The 21,875-nt window shown below is 37.4% G+C and overlaps 1 protein-coding gene across 1 annotated transcript; it reads left to right on the forward strand.

The window, feature by feature from the left end:
- Nucleotides 1-1,936: 1,936 nt before the first annotated feature.
- Nucleotides 1,937-21,801, forward strand: smc5 (structural maintenance of chromosomes 5). The gene is made up of 24 exons (XM_067395690.1): nt 1,937-2,146; nt 2,222-2,363; nt 4,457-4,509; nt 4,603-4,765; nt 6,735-6,869; nt 6,966-7,106; nt 8,935-9,096; nt 9,184-9,255; nt 12,014-12,269; nt 12,436-12,590; nt 12,680-12,793; nt 13,153-13,247; nt 13,339-13,471; nt 14,014-14,187; nt 14,716-14,885; nt 15,081-15,204; nt 15,276-15,398; nt 15,615-15,743; nt 15,837-15,932; nt 17,812-17,916; nt 18,001-18,120; nt 20,702-20,881; nt 21,316-21,411; nt 21,492-21,801. The coding sequence occupies exons 1-24, from the start codon at nt 1,995-1,997 to the stop codon at nt 21,621-21,623; spliced, it is 3,222 nt and encodes a 1,073-aa protein (XP_067251791.1). The 5' UTR covers nt 1,937-1,994; the 3' UTR covers nt 21,624-21,801.
- Nucleotides 21,802-21,875: the final 74 nt, after the last annotated feature.

Below are 21,875 nucleotides of genomic sequence, written 5' to 3' on the forward strand. Positions count from 1 at the left end.
AGCAACATGGCCTCTCCACTTTCTGTACCTCCAGATTCTGTGACCTTGATTTCCAAATGAAATGCAAAATTTAATTTTTTATCTGAAAAGAGGACTTTGGACCACTGAGCAACAGTCCAGTTATTTTTCTCCTTATCCCAGGTAAGATGCTTCTGACATTGTCTTGGTACGTGGGATGTGACAGTTGTAGCCCATTTCCTGAAGACGTCTGTGTGCGGTGGCTCTTGATGCACTGACTCCAGCTTCAGTCCACTCCTTTTGAAGCTCTCTCTTGAAGTTCTTAAATCAGCTTCGCCTGACAATCTTCTCAAGCCTGCAGTCATTCCTGTCACTTGTACACCTTTTCCTTCACACCTTTTCCTTCCAGTCAACTTTCCATGAATATGCTTTGGCACAGCACTCTGGGAACAGCCAGCTCTTTCAGCAGTGACCCTCTGTGGGTTACCCTCATTGTAGAGGGTCTTAATGATCGTCTTCTGGACAACTGTCAAGTCAGCAGACTTCCCCATGACTGCTGTTGGGATTACTGACCTAAACCCAGTATTTATACCCTGATAATGGTAATTTAATAAACCTTGAAATTAAATATTCTAATAATTTGAGATACTGATTTTTTGATTTTGATGAGCAGCAAGCTGTAATCATCAAAATGAAAACAAAAAAGACTGGAAATATTTTACTTTATGCCTAATAAATCTAGAATATATTTAAATTTTACTTTTTGAATTAAATTACAGAAAAAGAAAATGATATTCTAATTTACGGAGATGCACCTATATATGGAATTGAAGAAATTATTTAAGGAAAACTAGTCAAATAAATTTAATTGTAAGTAAATCATTTGAATTATTAGTATCACACTCACACACACACACACACACACACACACACACACACACATATATATATACCCAGCTAACGAAAATGTGTTCAAAGAAGGTTAACGTTCCCATTAAGTTATGAAAATGTTTTCTAAATGTTACTTGAACGTTAATTGGTTTTAAAAGCATTTTTTTCTTGGTTATTATACATATGTTAACCCAGGTTAAAAAATACTATAGTTATTTATAGTAAATAAATATAAATATTGAATCATAGTAAATTGTAGTATACTGTATATATTATAGTCTTAACAACAATTTGTTAATGAATGCTACAGCATACTGTAATATTAATTATAGTGAATTGATCAACTGTAATAAATACTGTAGTAGGCTATACTTTAGTTTTTACTACAGTAAACTGTAGTGTATTGTAGTATAATATATCCTATAGATTAAAGAAAACTTAGTACAGTATTGGGTAAAGTAATTTGTTTATATTACTATAGTTATATTATCACAGCAACTATAGAATCACCACAACAATCAATTCAAGTACTTTACTATAGTTTTTTTTTCACCTGTGAAGGGAACATCCCCTTTTATAATTTTGCAAACATTATAGGAACGTTACTCTTGAATGTTCTAGTAGCCTACATTCTGAAACAATAACATAAAAAAAAAAAACTTAGACGAACTTAAACGTTTCAGAAAAAAGTTCCAAAAACGATATTAACGATAATGAAAAAATTATTGAACGAACATTAACGTTAGTGGAAGAAAGTTTGTTCAGAACCTAGACACCTTATTTAGACAATTTCTTTCTATATGCTGTAATAGTAAAAGTAGTTGCTAGTGCGATAAAAGTAGTATTTATGCTCAATATAAGCAAAATGTTTGGCAAAAAATCATATGTAAGTACATAACATTCACGTCCTGTACTTTATACACTACATGCTGTAAAATGGTGATAGTATTTTGCTAAATGAATGTAAATCTTTACTGCCATCTAGTGCTTATGAACACAAATCACCCCTAACGTATGACGTACCCCCCACCTCATGTGACTACCGTGGGCCAATCACACGGCGACTTACTCACAGCACAGGCGCGAAACGAAAGTGAAGTGTGACTGCTTGCTGTGAACCGTCAGTGGGATCGACGGGAAGAGAAATGGAGCTGCCGCAGAAGAGAAAACGAATAAGTCACGAATTAACCAACTCACAGCCCTCCAACCGCGAAGCGACACCATCCACCAGCACAAATGGCCAAGCAGGTGGTTTCGTGGAGGGCTCTATCCTCCGCATCACCATGCATAACTTCCTGTAAGTGTCCTGTGGCTATTGTCAAATTCAGTCTTGCGGTATCATGTTTGTAATTACGATCATCTCTGTTCTTAGCACGTACGATCACTCGGAAGTTTTCCCCGGACCCAAACTCAACATGATCGTGGGAGCCAATGGCACAGGGAAGTCCAGTATCGTGTGCGCCATCTGCCTTGGCCTGGCTGGAAAAACAGCCGTCCTGGGCCGAGGGGACAAGGCGAGTCTCATCTAATCCAGAGTCTGTTATCTGACAGCTTGTGTTAGGCTTTAGACCGTTTCATTTTACATCAACTGTCCAGCTTTTTTATACACTTTACCTGAAGCTCACAATATGATTCACAAATACACACAGATAATCATATCTATGTAGTTTAGTGCACACAGTATTTACAAATATATGTGAATGCAATTTTTGCATTTGTAAATATTTTGGAGGCTGTTGTGCCGAGATTTTGTGGTTGCAAAGTGTACAAGCTGGTAAATCTTAACTTTTACATGATATAAATAGGGATACTAATAGAAGGGGAGTTTTTACATGGAAAAAAACCCACAGGAATTGCATTTAATACACACTGAAATGTGGTCCCGTGAGGAACAGAATGTTTTAGACTTTATTTAAAGGTGCCATCGAACGTTTTTTTACAAGATGTAATATAAGTCTAAGGTGTCCCCTGAATGTGTCTGTGAAGTTTCAGCTCAAAATACCCCAAAGATTTTTTTTTAATTCATTTTTTTAACTGCCTCTTTTGGGGCATCATTAACTATGCACCGATATATAGGTTGCGGCCCCTTTAAATCTCGTGCTCCCCTGCCCATGGAGCTCACACTTGCCTTGAACAGCATAAACAAAGTTCACACAGCTAATATAACCCTCAAAATGGATCTTTACCAAGTGTTCGTCATGCATGCTGCATGCATGCATCAGATTATGTGAGAATTGTATTTATTTGGATGTTTACATTTGATTCTGAATGAGTTTGAGCCGTGCTCTGTGGCTAAAGCTAACATCACACACTGTTGGAGAGATTTATAAAGAAAGAAGTTGCGTTTATGAATTATACAGACTACAAGTGTTTAAAAATGAAAATAGCGACGGCTCTTGTCTCCGTGAATACAGTAAGAAACTATGGTAACTTTAACCACATTTAACAGTACATTAGCAACATGCTAACGAAACATTTAGAAAGACAATTTAGAAATATCACTAAAAATATCATGATATCATGGATCATGTCAGTTATTATTGCTCCATCTGCCATTTTTCGCTGTTGTTCTTGTTTGCTTACCTAGTCTGATGATTCAGCTGTGCTCATCCAGACGTCCTGCCCTTGTCTAATGCTTGAACATAGGCTGGCGTATGCAAATATTGGGGCGTACACCCCGATTGTTACGTAACAGTCAGTGTTATGTTGAGATTCGCCTGTTCTTCTGAGGTCTTTTAAACAAATGAGATTTATATAAGGAGGAGGAAACGATGGAGTTTGAGATTCACTGTATGTCATTTCCATGTACTGAACTCTTGTTATTCAACTATGCCAATATAAATAAAATTTTTAATCCTAGGGCACCTTTAACTCAAATAATGTGGATTTTAAGGAATTGGTGCTTTTAATTACACTGTTAAAAAAAAAAAAAAAAAAAAAAAAATTGTAGGTTTAACTTAAAAAAAAGTAAGTTGCCTTAAAATTTTGAGTTCATTGAAATTAAAAATTTGAGTTTATACAATGAAGGTGATTGATTTATTCAGCAGAAACTCAAAATATTTGGTAATCTTAACCACATTAATTATCTGTTGATTTGACAAAAGAAAAAATGTTGTTTCATGAAAATATATTTTTTTACAGTGTAGCAGTTTAACAAATGTATGATAGTTTTCTTTTTTGAAAACAGTTTCAGATATTATATGTAGAAACATCTTATCACATATAAGGTTTATTATCGCTAACTAAAACTAATACCATGACAATATTTTCATTTCTTGAGATAAAATATAAAAGTTAAACTTATTTTATGTCAGCTTATTTGCATAATAAACATTTCTCATTTTCATTTATTTTAGCTTAACGGTAATTAATTTATCAAGTTCTAAAATAGCGAAAACGGAAATAAAACAAACTATATAGACTTAAACTAAAAAAAAAACAATTACAAAAACAACAAAGTTACTATAACTTTAAAATGAAAAATATAAAAATAAACATTTAGTTGTAAATAAAATTAAAATATATCATATATGATATTATATCATGATGATACTAAAATAGCACTGTCAATAAATAATAAATGAACTAGATATTTTTCTGTTTCTAGGTTGGTCTGTATGTGAAGCGAGGGTGTAATAAAGGTTCAGTTGAAATTGAGTTGTAAGTATATACATATATTTGTACAACTTCCTTTTTCAAAGTCTTTGGAGAGACATAGAGCTCCTCAGTTCATCTGCTTTTCTTTGTGTCCAGATACAGAGCGAGTGGAAACTTGATAATCACCAGAGAGATCCAGGTGGAGAACAACCAGTCATCATGGATGCTCAATAAAAAACACGCCAGTCAAAAGGCTGTGGAGGAGGCTGTGAAACAGCTGCACGTTCAGGTCGGGAACTTATGTCAGTTCCTACCACAGGTGAGTGCTGTTATTATAATGAGGAGCTTTTATTGCTCTATATATATTGCCAAACATGTCTGTAAAGTTTTAAAGAACTACTGTTTTTTTTGTTTTGTTTTTTAAAGAGGACCTATTATGATTTTTGACATGTTCAACTTTCTTTAGTGAGTAATGTTGCTGTTTGAGCATGAAAACGTTCTGCAAAGTTACAAAGCACAAAATCACGCCAAGGGGAGTTCTCTGTATCAGTAAGCTTAACTCTCACAAAAAAAGACTTAATATTTGTCTTGGACTTGTGAGCAACTGACTCAAGACTTGAACTGGACTTGAGGACAGCGACTCGTGAAAAAAAAAAAAAAAGTCATTTTGGTATGCATTCCCGATTACGTTCTTTCTTTACTACCCCGTGACCGCATGAAACACCACATTTTACTATTCATTCCTCATTCATTAATTCCCTGCAGCAGCGAATATCACAATTCATCTCTAATCACACCAAACAAGCATTATATTATACACACGTCTGATGCATCTGATAATTTTTGTGTCATTTAATTTGAAAAGCAATCAATTAATCTAAAGGGAGCTGCAGTGTTGCACAGCTGTCTAGAGGCTTGCTTTCTGTCCAAGTATTTGTTGGCATATGCATATAATATCCAAATGTACCAAGTTCACTTGCATCTGGACTGGACAGACACTTATGACTGTATGGCTCTTTTCCACAGATCAGTTTGTTGACTTTGGGTGCATTATTATATTGCCTCATCACAAACGACACATAGACATTAATGTTGTTCTTTGTGTTGTTTACTGTAACGCTTGTTTATACAAGGGGGTTTTGTTACTACCGGCGCTCACTGGAAAACTACATTACAACTCAAATAACTCAAGATACACAGCATGTTTTTTTTTTCTTGTGTGTGACTGTCCCTGCGTTCCAAATTATATGTTTATATATATGTTTATTTTTGAAACATCTAGATTGTAGTCCCGAGTTTTCTTCTGGAAACGAACACATCACAATATTCCTCATTCTAAATAATTCCTGTCCAAGGCACATGCAAAATAAAGGGGCGGGGCCTGATTGAGTTGGTTAGTATTGTGCTGAAACTCACGGTTATGGTGAGGGGCGTGACATTTCCCAAACACGATCAAAATGTTTGACCAATCACAACACACTGGTCCAGCTGACCAATCAGATCACAGTGTGCTTTTCAGAAGGAGGGGCTTCATAGAGACAGGAGCTAAACAGGGGTGCTTTTCTCGAAAGCATCTAACATCACAAGATCCATTGTTACTAACATAGTTCAACGATTTGGTGTTTCCTGAAACCATCGTTCAAACGAACGTTCGCAAACTTGTGATGTTGGAGTGACAGCTTGTTTTTACGACGTTGTTATCTTGAGCAGAATAAGCAAGCTGACATGAAGTACAATGTATATCTTTTATTTTGAATATTTACAAATGTCATTTACATATTTTAGTTTGTTGTGAGATTTTAAGCACCATTTCTGAAGCCACCATTTAGTACGTAAGAACGAATATATAATATAAAGCAAAATAACTGAGAAATTTGAGAATTAGTCCTCAGATGCCATGTCTGTAATTTTATAGCAAAAAATCTAGCATTAATTCAATCTCAAACGGATTCATTTAAAGAAGTTATTACTCCGCCACCTGCGATACATCATTCTTCAGCTTGGCTGAACGACAGGTTTGTGACAATAAGGTTTTGAGAAACAGTCGTGACTAGCTAGTTGATTACTTCAACGATGTGTCGTACTATGGTAGTGAAGCAGCAAGCTACATCATTGTACGGGAAACGCACCACAGAGTGTTACTGACAGACTGGGAAGAGAGGTGCTGCAACAATGTCAAATATGGGAAAACCTATTCTAGCAGACCCCAAAAAACAAAATCAAGACTTTATGAAAGGGCATAATAGGTCCTCTTTTATTAATACTCCACCTTTGATCTGGTGTTACAGGAAAAAGTCGGTGAGTTTGCTAAGATGACTAACGTCGAGCTTCTTGAAGCCACTGAGAAGTCTGTCGGTCCACCAGAAATGTACGAGTTTCACTGTGAGCTCAAGACGTTTCGCAGCAAGGAGAGGGAACTGGAGGTAAATGATTTTCTTGTACTGAAATCCAATATATTGTGTTTATAGTCCCCATTAGGCCTTTAATTTTACTCTATGCTGTTTGTGGTGCTTGAACAGAACGTGTGTAAGGAGAAAGCCAACTTCCTAGAGAAGGCCAAACAGAGGAATGAGAGGAACAAATTGGATGTGGAACGCTACTACATGAAGAAGAGACACTTGGACAGGATCCAGATGCTAGAGAAGAAGAAACCCTGGGTGGTGAGTGTCCGATCTAACTAGGCTAAACTTTCCCAAAACCAGAGTGGAAGGTTTCTTTGGGATTGATTGTAAATCATTTATTCTGATTGAAGACTTTGAGGGTACATGAATTAAATAATGATGTGCATGGATAAATCATTTATAATAAATGCTGCATTATTCCATAAAAAAAAAAATAAAAGAACAAAACAAGAATGGCCAATTTTTATTTCATGGTGCCCAAATTATTGCATAAAATATTTATGAGTTAAAGGTGCTATAGAGGATGTTTTGTTTTATACATTTTTGCAATATTACTTGAAACTGTCTTTACTAACTGATAAAAGACTATTTATTAGGTGCACTGAAAGGAATAATATTAATATACATCATCTGTGCACGAGGTAGGGCCTTAAAAACATCAGCCAATCGTTTACGCGATCATTGGCCTTTTGGCTTGTCAGTCACTGCCGTGACGTTCCTTGTGAGAGACGAGCGCGGCCGCGCGCTCCAGTAACTTTCCACACTCCACAGGCACCGCATGCGATGTTTTTGTCAGGAGACAGGAGTAACAACTGCAGATTATGAGTTACCTGCGGTGAGTCCGACATAATGAATCCACTAACACGACACAGCGAATGCTGGTGGTAAACACTCGTGTTCCAATACTAATGCACGAGTTTTGGGAGGCGTTCTCTTGAAAGGAGGGGGGTTGTTCTTACGCATGCGCTCATTTAAAAAACTCAGTTACAGTCTTTGGATTCTCAGTCGACGAAACAATCCTCTTTAGCACCTTTAAGCTTGACCTCGACTAGTCGCTGATCATGGCCTATAGAGGGCACAACAGGATAAGAAATCTTTGAAGTCCACTTTTACACTCCGTTTCCAAATAGTTAAAATGACAAATAAATGATTGGGAGAATGTGTGTTTTAAACAGCTTATTGTACATGTAAGTTAACTGCCGTTCTAAACTAATGGGCTGCTACATTGTAACGCACACACATATAACAGCCTATAGCTCATACGTGCAGATCGCACACATACAGAAACATTCAGTTGCGCAGAAATGTATAGTCAACACTGTTCTGCGAATTACCAATACAATACTGAAAGATTCTAGCTTATATTTCTTAGTAACTAAAAACCACAGCTTCACTATTAGTAGGGACTCTGCCAGGTAGAATTAAATCACGCAGTCGCTCTCACTAATGCATTCATATAAATGTAATCTTATGAATCTGTAAGAAATATAACAACCCAAAGAACTCATCAAAATTGTGGGCAGTGCTGTTTCATATGCCATAGCTGTCCACAGGGCAACCTGCGTTGGAGTCTCAGCTCGAGGTTCAGGCTTATTTGTTCGTTAATGACATAAATGTTGACTAAAAAATCTGAAGTCATTCGACCTCTGTTACACTATAACCCTGTTTGGCAATAAAGCCCCATTTTCATCTCGTGGGTTTAAGAGAAACTGCCACAAAGCATTGATAATAAAAACAGAAATCACTGCATTGTGAAAAATGCCATTGTTTTTGAAGGAAACGGTAAGGTATGTTCCTTTTTATTTTTAAAATGTTTTGTCATACAATAATTTACAATGCAAAACAAGGCAGCGTATCTGTTTTAGTTAAAAATATACAAACATCAAATATACGGTTGAAGGTCAAAATTAGTTTCAGTGCAGCTTCAAAGGGCTTTAAACAACACTAAACGAGTGTGATAAATCATGATTATCAGGAAAATTTTATTTAAAAGTGGACTAATTCTTTAAGTGAAAATATGTCCCTTGGATAAAATCAAATGTGCATACTGGATGTTTTTCTAGACTATTCTGTTTCCAATTTTTAGGAGTATGAAACGACACGTAAAGAGTTGGAGGGGGTGAAGAAGGAAAGAGAGGAAATGAAAAGGAAGCTGAAGTCACTGAAAGAAGCTCAGGAGCCGCTGCTCAGAAAGATCCGCTCAGTGGAGAGTCAGCTGCAGCCCATTGAGCAGCAGATGAAGGAGATGGTCAGCACAAATCACAAACATTATTACCAAGAATTTGTTTTGTCTCCTCCTTAATATAAAAGTAATGCCAGTGTTTATTTTTTTCAGACCGCCAGTATCAGAGAGGCGTCGCAGAAATGTAAACAGAAACATGATCAGCTTGAACTGCGGAATAAAGAGGTTTGTTCTGAAAGAGGAACAACATGCGAAATATTTTAAGAAAGTGCTTTATATCAGCGGTTCTCAACTGGTTTGGCCATGGGACCCACGTTTTTGCATGGTCATCACAACCCAAATTTTTAGGTATTTGAACCAATTGTTTATTTCAGAAAAATGGTTGACACACAAAAGTACCACTTTACTTAAAGGGTCATGAAACCCTAAACTAAATTTTCTGAGATTTTAACAGATGTATGTGTGTTGAACATCATTGAACACAATGTTAGCATCTGTTAGATTTAATTGTAGGGGGAAAGTGGTTAATTTTTAGATTTTTTCCGCTATTTTCGTCTTCCCGGTTTAAAATCTACACAGTGTACACGTCACAGGTGGTGACGTGGCGGTGCACTATAGTATTTCCAATATAGTATATTATTATTATACTATAGTAATTATTAATGAGACTGAGTTTTCTTATCCTACAAGAAGACACGGTCTCTTAATTATTCAGGACACGACGTGGTTCTTTCAAATGACGGACATGTCAAACTGTTAGATCGCACAATAGATGAGAGAAGCATTCATGGGTCACAAGTGTTTGTTTCCATGGTGTAAAAGTTTGGCATTTTCAAAACTGGTGAGAACTGACTGCTGCTGAAACAGGGGGTTTCATGACCCTTTAATACATGGATAAATCGTAAGAATATCACTAACACTGATGAATAAACAGTATATGTAAGGCTATTAAATAGGAGCCCTAAACTAGTTGTTGTTAATGCAACAAAGTTAGTAAGTTGGTATGAGCCACCACAGTCATAAAAAATATAGAAAAAACAAAACAAAAGCTGTGTTTCCACCACAGGAACTTTTCCCAGGAACTAGGGACTTTGGGGTGGTGCTTAGTGTGATTTGACCGCAGGGACCAGGGTCTGAATGAAGTTCTAGTTAAAAATTCCCCCTCAGAAAGTCCCTGCTCGCGAGGTAGTACTTTTTCAAAGTTCAGGAACTGTTGGGGGTGGGACTTGTGCATTTAACATGTGGTTGGTTGAGTTCACGCAGCGTTTTGATTGGTTGACTCCACGCAGCTTTTGACTTCAACCAGCATTTTTAAAAGTGTGTTGCAGTGCGTGCAGTAAGAGTTGTTTGTTATTCGAATAAACAATGGAGTTTAAAATATTTGACCGATGACAAGGTTCAGGCTTTTTTAAGCTTATAGCCCTGTCCAAATACCCACACTTGCTTTCTTTGTACTTGATCACTTGTCTACTTACTTGATGTATTTGGCTCAAGTGTTCAAGTGTGCATGAAGACTGCAAGTGTGTTTAGAACGGATTACCCGATGGGACACACTTATAGTCTTGCAAAAAATGCAATTGTTTAAAGAGTTTTTTTTTAAATGATTATTTTCAATGCTTTGCATTTTAAAATACACTTCTAAATGTCTGTTCAGTGTCTCTATATAACTAATAGAAGACACAATTTTAAAATTGTGCTTCTTGAAGTGATAAAAAGCATTTGCAAATGATGTACAAAATACACACAGCCTACCCATCTTTGCATTAATAAAATGTGCAAAACTTAATATTTTAATACCAAATTATATGTAATATATTTCACGTGTTCACATATCCATATAATTAAATGGAGTAAAGTTTTGCGTATTTGGCGTGCTGTCCGGGGAGAGGGCTCCGAGCTCAGAATTTTGGCCCGAACCCAGAGTACTCCCCCTGGTGTGGTAAAAGTAGATAGAACTATAACTGAAGAGATGGGGTGGAGGAGGGATACTGATAAACTCAGATGAACAGAAGTCAGTCTGCTGAATTTATACCTTTGACATTGGTTGAGTTGATTAACTGAATGCTCTCCACCTCTGCTAATTAGGTTAATTATCTGAACTTGCTCCTCCCGAATTTTGTTAATAAAACATCATATAATTAATTAAACTTGCAGTCAAATGTTTTCCTTGACATCTCGCGATTTCGGGGCATGCGAGTTCCGAACATAATGCATGATGGGATATGCTCGGCCTCGAATACTGCTCAGAAGCGGTATTCAAGATAGTGTGGGTTTAGTGTGCATTAATGGCACTGCACTTGGGCTTTTTTAAGTCTTGTGCACTTACTTCCTTTCGCGTGCACACGCTCTCAAGTGGCCAAGACTGCAAGTGTGGGTATTTGGACAGGGCTTATATATGGAGGACAAAATCCAGCGGGAACTGGAAGGTCACGCACAGTCCTATGTCACTTTACTGGACTAATTTGCGTAATGTTCATGGTGCTATAGATTGCAATGGAAATGCAGACAGCAACAGGTCTGGGGGGGAAAAGTTCCTGGGACAAATTGTTCTGGGGTAATTTCAGTGTAAACGCTGCTATAGTGAAAATAAAGTGGTATTTTGGGTTAAGATTACTTAAACAACAGTTACATCTGACAGGACACTAGATTTAGTTAGATTTTTTGAGGTGAGAGACTTTTTATTTGTACCAAGCTACAAAAATAACATTAGAATAATGACACTGACATTTAGCCTGACAAAATCTCATGTGACTGTAGACACTGAATCAGGACAACACATTTTCTCAGGCAGTCTTTACTAAGTCTTGCATCAATAAAACATTTAGAATTACATTTGTTGTTGTTTGCAAAACGGTCTTGCATCCCACTTTTGGGAGACCCACCAGTTGCGAAACACTGCTTTTAACACCATTAAAGACAATTAAATATTATAAGACAATTATATTAAAACAATGATATCACTGTCTCCTCTGTCAACCGCTAGGTGGATGACATCAGACAGGACTTGAGTCTGAAGCAGACGGAGGAGGCGGACCGACAGAAGCGGATTGGACACACGAAACTCATGATCAGAGACCTGCAAAGGGAGCTGCAGAACATGGACAGCATGGAGGACGTCACGCCTCTGATTGAGGCTGTTAACGCAGAGCTGAAGAACATCCAGGAAGAAAAAGCCAAACTGGAGAGCGAGAGTTTGGACCTGCGCAGAGATAAAGATGAAGCTAATGGAGAATTTAGACGTAATGTTTTAGTTCACTTTAATAACAAACAAAACGTAAAAATGTGTTGTATAAACAGGAAATTTTGGAGTTATAATGGTGAATATCTTTGCCTAAAATTTAGCATGACAGTTTATCATACTGAGTCTTGTACTCATTTTTAGTTTTTTGGTTGTTGTTTTTGAAGGTTTGCAGAATCGTCTGAGGAGTCTGGAGGACATGATGAAGGTAAAAGAGGATAAACTGCGCAGTCGTTTCAATGACACCTACAAGGCCCTCATGTGGCTGAGGAATAACCGTGACCGTTTTGAAGGCAATGTCCATGAGCCCATGATGCTGGTGGTGAGAGCACAGTGGCTGATTCACCTGCTGTTTTCTGGAGATGGGTGTTCAAGCAGATTGGTTTGATGTTCTCACCCTTTTTTTGCCAGATAAATGTCCGTGATACTCGGCACGCAAAATACATTGAGAGTCACATTCCTCTAAACGACTTAAGAGCCTTCGTATTTCAGAGACAGGAGGACATGGAAAGGTTCATGGCAGAGGTGAGAAGCTCATCAAGTTGTACTTATAAATCTGAAGCAATAATTATTATTTTCATTTCAACAAATGGTCGGTCGAGGAAAAATGGTGATTGTTTACTTCAGGATGTTAAATTAAATATTATCTGAACAATTTTCAATTCATTTTACATGAATTTTGTAAATGTTTGAAACCCTGTTACCAAAATTTGCCATATCTATTAATAATTTAAAGTCTTAATTTGTGTTTTTTTTTTTTGTGTGTTATCTATTTAATTGATGTGTTATTTCCTAGCAGTAAACATAAAATAATATTATGCATTAAAATAATAGCATAACAAATGTCAATCAAACGTAAAGTAAAATCAGGCTTGTTTTTTCAGGTGCGAGACTCACAGAAGCTACGAGTCAACAGCGTCATTGCTCCAGCGGAGTCCTGCTCTAATAGACCACCGTCACGATCCCTCGAGACTCTAAAGTAACACCTTCTTCTTGACCTTTACCAAGACATCTTATTCAGTACATTTTTAGCATATGTATTTATGTATTTGTATGTTATTTTTTGGCAGGCGTTACGGCTTCTTCTCGTACTTGCGTGAGCTGTTTGATGCTCCTGAGGAGGTCATGAGTTACTTGTGCTATCAGTACAAAGTCAATGATGTACCTATAGGAACAGAGAAGACCAAGAGCATGATCGAGATGGTTGGTTCTCCTTCATTCAGCTGGGACATTGCTTAAAATCCTTATAGACATCATGTAGTCTGCAGAAGCCTTATGGTTTTCGTGATGTAGAAAATGTGGATGGAATCTCAATCCAGTCACAAAAATTTAATTTAGTTTAAAAATGTTGGCCTATTTTGGATAAATAAATCAAAAATAGGACCGTACACTTAATCTAATCACGGTATGGACTAATGTCTAAATATTAAAGCTCAAAAGCTATTGAATCTGCATGTCTCTGTGTGAATGAGTGCCACAGTTTCATCTACAACACGTACTGAAGCATTTTCAGCATGTTTTCAGTGACTGCCGTCTCTCTGTATGAGGACATGAACACATTAACTTTTTTTGATAATAAATTTGTATTAAATTATAAAACATTATAAAAGCGTTTTGATTTATTAAATTAAATTAAACCAATAAAATGGAAAGCACAAAATTTGAGAAATAAAATGGACTTTAGGACAAATAAAACTCATTTCATAGGGTCCTAAAAGCTTTTACTCATATTTTTTCTGTGGCAGGTGATCCGAGAGGTTCAGCTGAGAATGATCTACACAGCAGAGGAGAAATACACCGTGAAGAAGTCCTACTACTCTAATAACGTGGTCTCCAGTAACTCGGCCCTGCGGCCCTCACAGTTCCTCACTACGACCATAGATGCAGATGAGAGGCGCCACTTGGAGGAGCAAATGAGAGTAAGAGAAGCCCATCTCACACACTAGCTGTTTCCATCCACCTATTTTTATCCGCATTTTGGGATATAGCATAAAAAAACACTGGATGGAAACGCCAAGATGCGCATATATTATGAAAATGGTGGATTCATTTTTTTATCTGATAAAAAGACTACGAAACACATTTACTGTATAAATCCCTCGATGCCCAGCAAAAAAATATTTTGCCTAAACACTGAGTGTGATTGGATAACTGGGCTAACCAGAGGATCAATTTCACGGCCCAGCATCTCAAATGTTGGTTTGATCGTTCTGAAATGCCTGAGCCAAAGATCAGAATGATTTGGTTTAATTCCCGCAAGTGTCTCACATGATTGCTTTCCCAAATAGCAGCATCTGAAGGCAAGATAACATGACAGCATTTATTGTCATTTATTTTGTCTGCACGCTCTGAGACGCAGGGCTTTCAGCTTTTTGTTTTACTTTGCATATGCTAAATGTTTTAAAAAAATATATATATATATGTGTCATTTGACATCTCGTTGACAGGCAGCAGAGAGGCAGGTGCAGAGGATTGATGAACGGATGGCGGCCATTCGTGAGCAACAAACTAAACTAGACCGGCGTGATAATGAGCTACGTGCTAAGAAGAAGAAACTGTCTGAGCTGAAAGGCAAGAAGAGACAACTGGAGCAGAAAATCAGTACAAAACAGGACAGGTATCTTCTGCCAAAAAGTAACCAATGTCTTTCTTTCTTTCATATTATTATTATTATTATTATTGTTTAAGGCAAGTATCATATTGCTATTGCTTAAACTTTAAATTATGGGTTTGTTCAAATCAAACTTTCTCACCCCACACTTTGTTACAGACTTTTTATACGTTTTACTTTTGTATTTTTCTCTCTGTGTAGTTTGAGGCAGATGGAGCAGAATGAGATCAATTTGCAGGCAATTGAAGAGGAAACAAATGCCAAGATCGCTGCTGTAAACAACAAAAAAGTGGCCATAATGGAGGAGTATTTGAGACACATGCAGGTGTGTTTGTGCTCTCTGCATGTTGGTTTCTACTCTTGGATGTTCTTTGTCTCATGATTTTGTGTGTGTAGTCGAAGGCCAAGTTGAATATGGAGAAGGTGTACTTGGCTCTCCAGAGCGCAGGTCTCTCCGCTGAGAAAACCAAACTGGAGACGGACTGCAGAGACAGTTCATCTGAACTCAAGCGAGCAGAGGTTAGTCTTTCGCTACCCATTTCACTTCTAACATATCAACCAAATGCAGTATTTAACAAATAAATAAAATGAGTTTTTTTTTTATACCCTTTCAGTTCTTATTCAAATATCATATATTAATATAAATATATTAATGCAATCACATAAAAGATCATTTATAGTTAACTCGATAATTAAGATAATTAAAAAAAAAAATGTATCTGTGTGTTGGAACAGGTGGCATATACCAAGCTGGACCAGATAAAGAACAATCTGCTGGCCACATGTAAGACCCTGATGAAGAGGGCCAGTGAGATCTGTAACATGATCCCTGGAGAGACGGCAGTCCCGGAGGAACTACATGCAGTGAGCTCTGTCTACCTCGGACACCACATGTCCTCCTCCATTCTGTTTAAGTCATTATTTTACAACAATATTTGTGTGTTGTTTCCTTTTAAGGCCTTCGATCAGTTACCTAATACACTGGATGAGATTGATGCCATGTTGAATGAGGAGAAGACCAGAGCGGAGTGCTTCACCGGCCTCAGTGATGCTGTGAGACGAACAACACATCAGATCATTCACATTTTGCCAAACCTCCACCTTTTAAAAATTTTACTAACCAGTCCTAACTTCAATTCACACTGGAAGCTCACATCATGAAAACTACTTTACCCATGATGCTGGACAGAAAATCCCACCAATCAGAGAGTCGCCATAATCAAAATGTGCTAGAGCTCTTTTTCTCCGCGGCCTCTGCCCATTCTTGTGGAGCACTGTGAATGACGAAATTCTCCCTAGTCTCAAAATACTTAAAAGGGATACTCCACCGTTTTTTCATATTAAACTATGTTATTCCCTTTACTAAGACGAGTTGATACATACCTCTCTCGTCTCAGTGCGTGCACTAAATCGCTCTGTCTTGTGGCAAAACTTTGTTAGCACTTAGCTTAGCCCAGTTCATTAGAACTGGGCTAAGCTAAGTGACACAAAACAAAACGCTGCGCTTTTCTAAGCGTGTAAAATGGATAACTATATTGTATGGCGGAATACCATCGCAAGTGCTCGGGAGCACTTTGACTTGGCGCAGTAATATCTTCACTCGTGAAAAGTCCTCTCACCGGCCCCTGACGGAAATGAGAGGGAGGAGGAGAGGGAGCGGGGGCCGTGGCCCCTATTGAATGAACTGGGCTAAGCTAAGTGCTAACAAAGTTTCGCCGCAAGACAGAGCGATTTAGTGCACGCACTGAGACGAGAGAGGTATGTAATAACTCGTCTTAGTTAAGGGAATAACATAGTTTAATATGAAAAAAACGGTGGAGTATTCCTTTAAATGTTTGTATGTTTTTATATAAACAACATTTTAAATGAGTAGTTTTGTATCTCTCCATTGTTTTTAATTTGATTATGCTGTTCGCAATGCTTCATGGGATTGTAGTTCTTTCCCTCACTAAATCTGTTTAAGTACACAATCTTGTACCTTTTGTATTTTTGATTTTTCAAAAACTTTCTGGCTTCAAATCAAAGTTTGTAGTTTTGTGATTCACCTTGTAGCTGATTGGCTTGGTTCATGGTTTCACAAAGACTTTTTAAAAATCCCTATGGGAGAAATGAGTGAAAAAATACTTTTGGAACCAACACCACTGATTCTTTTTGGCCGGTGTGTATAAAGTGGGAATTTCATTTTGACAGTGCTGAGAACCCAGTGCCTGAGCTCCCATTCTCCATCTTCATTAGTTTACGGTCTTTGTTTGACACATCTGTCTAATAATAAATATTAGACGGCACTGTTAAACAGAAAGTAAATGGTATATGAAAAAATATTATAGCCTTTCTATTATTAGTAATAAACCGGCAAAAGCCATAATACTGGCTAACGAACAAATTACAATACAATCAACTGTCGGCATTCAGCAAATGCACATACATTTATATCATTGAAACAAGTCTTTAAATATCTAATAAATATTTAATTCCATGAACCTTTGTATACTTGAACAAATCCAGCTGTTAGATCTTCTGAAGTGTGCATTTGTTAAACGGTTAAACTGCTAACAGTGATTGTAAATTAATTGCCTAAATTATTACATTATTTGCTGACTGCATTCTTCATATTGTAATGTTGACATGCATTCTCTGTAAAGCTGCTTTGAAATATGTATCGTGAAAAGCGCTATACAAATAAATGTGAATTGAATTAGTAGCCTGCATAAAACCACTACTGGAATTTCAAGTAAACCTCTCCGTTATGCATTTCATTGCCCAGTATCTCATTCTGAATGTAGTCTTCTATAGCAAACTACTTCTTAGCATGAGTTAGGAGCATAACTAGGGGGTGTTGCTTAACATATAGCCAGTTCTAATGAAGATGAAGAAGAGAAGGGCTTTTATTCAGACCTGTCCCGTTTGATGTGCTGTTGGTCTTGACTTTCAGGTTGTGGAGGAATATAACAGACGCGAGAAGGAGATTCAGAACATGGAAAAGGAGCTGGACGACAAGACCAACGCTCTGACGACTTACCGACAAAACATAGCTGAGGTACGTCTGACCGTGCAAGACTAACAAACTATTTATCTGTTTGCATGATAAAATTGAGTTATCAAACACGTTGATGTTTCCTAGGCGAAAGAGCGCTGGCTGAATCCTCTGAAGCAGCTGGTGGATCAGATAAATGAGCGCTTCAGTGATTTCTTTCGTTCGATGCAGTGCGCTGGAGAGGTGGACCTGCACTCTGAGAATGAGGTGAGGACACATCCTCTTTCTTTCTACAACAGAATGACCATCACTGGCTGTGAAGCTCCCATACGCTTTCATAACATCATGTCAGGCCACCCTCTCTCACCCTTCTTTCATACACAGCAGACACTAGGTCATATGGACTGGTTATTTTGTTCTATTTCCGCCCAGCTGACAGTGAAGGATGTTATTGTGGTGACTGTATTTTGCACTGCAGTAGTTAAGATTGTAAAGGCCAATTCACACAACAGCAACAGACACTTTGCTGGGTTTTGTCACATCATTGTAACCCCTGTTGGTGTTGGTTGGTGCTTGTTTGTCGAGTCATGGAATGTCAGAGAAGTGACATACTGTAATCTAGTGATTGTCCATGTTGGCTGGTGTCTGTCGGTGAAGTGTGAATTGTAGGGGTTAAACGGATCGTGATCCATACAGAGGGTTCGCCACATATGTGATTCTTGGATTAACTTCAAGTTTGACTGCCATAGACTTAACGTTTATAATTTGCATGTGTTTTGTCTTGCTAGTTTACACATTCAATAGATTTTAAACCATTTCACTGCTAGAAGAGGCAAAAGAAGCCTGCTGTAGAAGCCACGCCCAAAACTCTTGCTATAGGTTGAGCTGGAAAGTGATTGACAGATCTGAGCGGACTGCTGTCAGTGTTTAGATGGTGCCTGTTGACACTTCTGGGGGGATAAACCCATGGATGGCATACTAATATATAGGGCCCTATTGAAATCCGTTTTATTTTTTCCCAAATTCCGTTTTTTTCCGTTTTAATGTTTCTAGATTCCGTTTTTTTTTTTCGTTTTATTTATTTTTTGACTCAATTTTAATGGTTAAATTAAATTTAGTAATCAAGAAGCATGTCTAATTTATTGAAATAATGAATCTTGTCCAATTTACCAAAAATTTAATAAAAGTTTAAAAAAAAATTTTTTTTTTTTTTTTTTTTTTTTTAGGGCCCTACGTTTTATTCTTTCCCTTCAAATTTTATTTTTACCAAATTCTGTTTTCCGGATTCCATTTTAATGGTTTAATTCCATTTTAATAATCAAAAGCATGTCTAATTAATTTAATTCTTAAAAACAACAATATTAATTAATTAAAATATATTTTTATGATTTTTTTTTTCTCTAGAAGTTCTGTTGTGTATTTTAATTTTTGGCAATCAAATGAACGCATACCATTTCTTTTAATCAAAAAATTAAACTTTTTTTTGTCAAAGCAGCTCTGTAGATGAATTCGTGTGTTCATGTAGTGAGGCGACAGAGGACAAAAACACAGCGAGCGTCACACGTGCTTCAGTGTGCGTGCGCCTGTGCGATTGTGTGTGAAGCGGTGTGAGGTAAATGAAACTGCGCTTCCGCATCATTCATTTCAGAGTCACACAGGCATGCAGGATTCATGTTTAAATAGTCTTTTTGCGGTGTAATATTCAGTCACTAGTCTATATCGCGATTTAATTTACGTGTACTGACCTGCTTTTAATTCATTCATCAAAAATTTGACAAATTCCATGACATTCTGCCTTATATAGTAAATTCCATTTTTACGACTGGATTCCGCGATTCCGTCCACGTTGTATGGATCGCACAAATCATACGGCCCTAAATATACTGGGTTAAGAGAATGTATTTAACAATAACATACTTCACTTTTAAGGATACGTGGTACCAAAGTTTCCTTTCATTGATTCTTGTGAAAGCCACCCTCTCAATTTGAGTACTGCAAACGTATTGCAGCTTTAAAGGGATAGTTCATCCAAAAATGAAAATATGATGTTTATTTGCTTACCCCCAGGGCATCCAAGATGTAGGTGACTTTGTTTCTTCAGTAGAACACAAATGATGATTTTTAACTCCAACCGTTGCCGTCTGTCAGTCAAATAATGGGAGTGAATGGGAACTTCTATTATAAGAGTAAATAAAACTTGCATAGACAAATCCAAATTAAACCCTGCAGCTCATGACAACACATTAATGTCCTAAGACACAAAATGATCGGTTTGTGTGAGAAACCGAACAGTATTTATATAATTTTTTACCTCTAATACACCACTATGTCCAGCTGCGTTCAGCACTCGTTTAGTGAGGTCTGATCGCGCCCTGACAACGGAAATGATGTTTATCATATAAGCGCAAGACATCACTGAAATATAAGCGCAAGACATCACTGCCGTTATCAGAGCGCTATGATGTACATACTGGTGTATTAGAGGTAAAAAATTATATAAATACTGTTCGGTTTCTCACACAAACCGATCATTTCGTGTCTTAGGACATCAATGTGTCATCACGAGCTGTAGGGTTTAATTTGGATTTTAATTTGGATTTGTCTAAGCCAGTTTTATTTACTCTTATAGTAGAAGTTCCCATTCACTCCTATTATTTGACTGACAGGTGGCAACAGTTGGAGTTAAAAATCATCATTTGTGTTCTACTGAAGAAACAAAGTCACCTACATCTTGGATGCCCTGGGGGTAAGCAGATAAACATCAAATTTTAATTTTTGGGTGAACTATCACTTAAAGCAATTAAACATGTCAGACTCTAGCAAACATAGCATTGTGAACATGTTTCAGGAGGAGTATGATAAGTATGGCATCCGCATCCGAGTGAAGTTTCGCAGCAACACGCAGCTGCATGAGCTCACGCCTCACCATCAGAGCGGAGGAGAGCGCAGCGTGTCCACCATGCTGTACCTCATGGCCCTGCAGGAGCTCAACCGCTGCCCCTTCAGAGTGGTGGATGAGATCAACCAGGTAAAGACTCAAAATACTTCACATGCAGACTTTAGGGTCGTTGGATTCCAAAATTAACCTAGTCGATTCCAGCCAAAATGTTCTTTCATACAGGCCTTATGCTCTGGAAAAACAAACACGCAGCCTTCTTTAGAATTTTGTATATTTGCTATTCTGTTGCTAAGTAATTAACTGGTGGATTTACTTGTTGTAGAGTTAACAAAAGTTATCATGAGCATTGTAACATTTGAAGCGGACATCATAACAAATGTCAATAGACTGGCAAGATTATAAAACAAGCAATTAATTCATAAATCTGTAAGATCTTACCTTCATGCAGTGGAAATACAAGTAGTTCTGATATTAACTTTCTCCATTCTCAGGTTGAGTATGTAGGAGTGTGTCAGGAATCAGTGACTCTTGTGTTTGATGGGTGTTTGCTGTATTGTGTGCAGGGGATGGACCCTGTCAATGAGAGACGAGTGTTTGACATTGTTGTGAGAAGCGCTTGCGGTGTGAACACGTCTCAGTATTTCTTCATCACACCTAAGGTGGGTTTACTGAATAAGGTTGTGTGTGTGATGTGTTCACTGATGTGAGTGTGTAATTCAATGTGTGTCTGTGTTTGTAGCTGCTACAGAATCTGCAGTACGCGGAGCAGATGACCATCCTTTGTGTTCATAACGGACCCCACATGCTGCCGCCAAACAAATGGAATGAGAAAGCTTTCCTCAGACGCGCCAAACGCAGACACGTTCCCTGAAGTTCAACTAAACATTAAATGTTGACTTAAGTTCTTGTTGAATTATTTGTTCATATGCTGTTCATGAATGCCTTAATGTACAAACATGTAAAAAATGTTTCGAGTTCTGATGAAAAGATTTTGTTATAATTTAATAAATGCAACTGTTTCCTTAACCAGCAAAGTCTAGTGTTTATTCTCACAACAGGGAGATTATTATCTTATTATTGCTCATACTCAGTAACCACCATAGACATTGAAGGGGAACAAGCC

Source organism: Chanodichthys erythropterus, chromosome 10, assembly GCF_024489055.1.
Source record: "Chanodichthys erythropterus isolate Z2021 chromosome 10, ASM2448905v1, whole genome shotgun sequence".
Lineage (NCBI taxonomy): Eukaryota > Metazoa > Chordata > Actinopteri > Cypriniformes > Xenocyprididae > Chanodichthys > Chanodichthys erythropterus.

Coding starts and splice junctions, on each gene's coding strand:
- smc5 (XM_067395690.1), top strand. CDS start 1,995: ATGGAGCTGCCGCAGAAGAGAAAACGAATAAGTCACGAATTAACCAAC. Junction 2,147..2,221: donor ATCACCATGCATAACTTCCT/GTAAGTGTCCTG, acceptor CTCTGTTCTTAG/CACGTACGATCACTCGGAAG. Junction 14,188..14,715: donor ACTTGGAGGAGCAAATGAGA/GTAAGAGAAGCC, acceptor TCTCGTTGACAG/GCAGCAGAGAGGCAGGTGCA.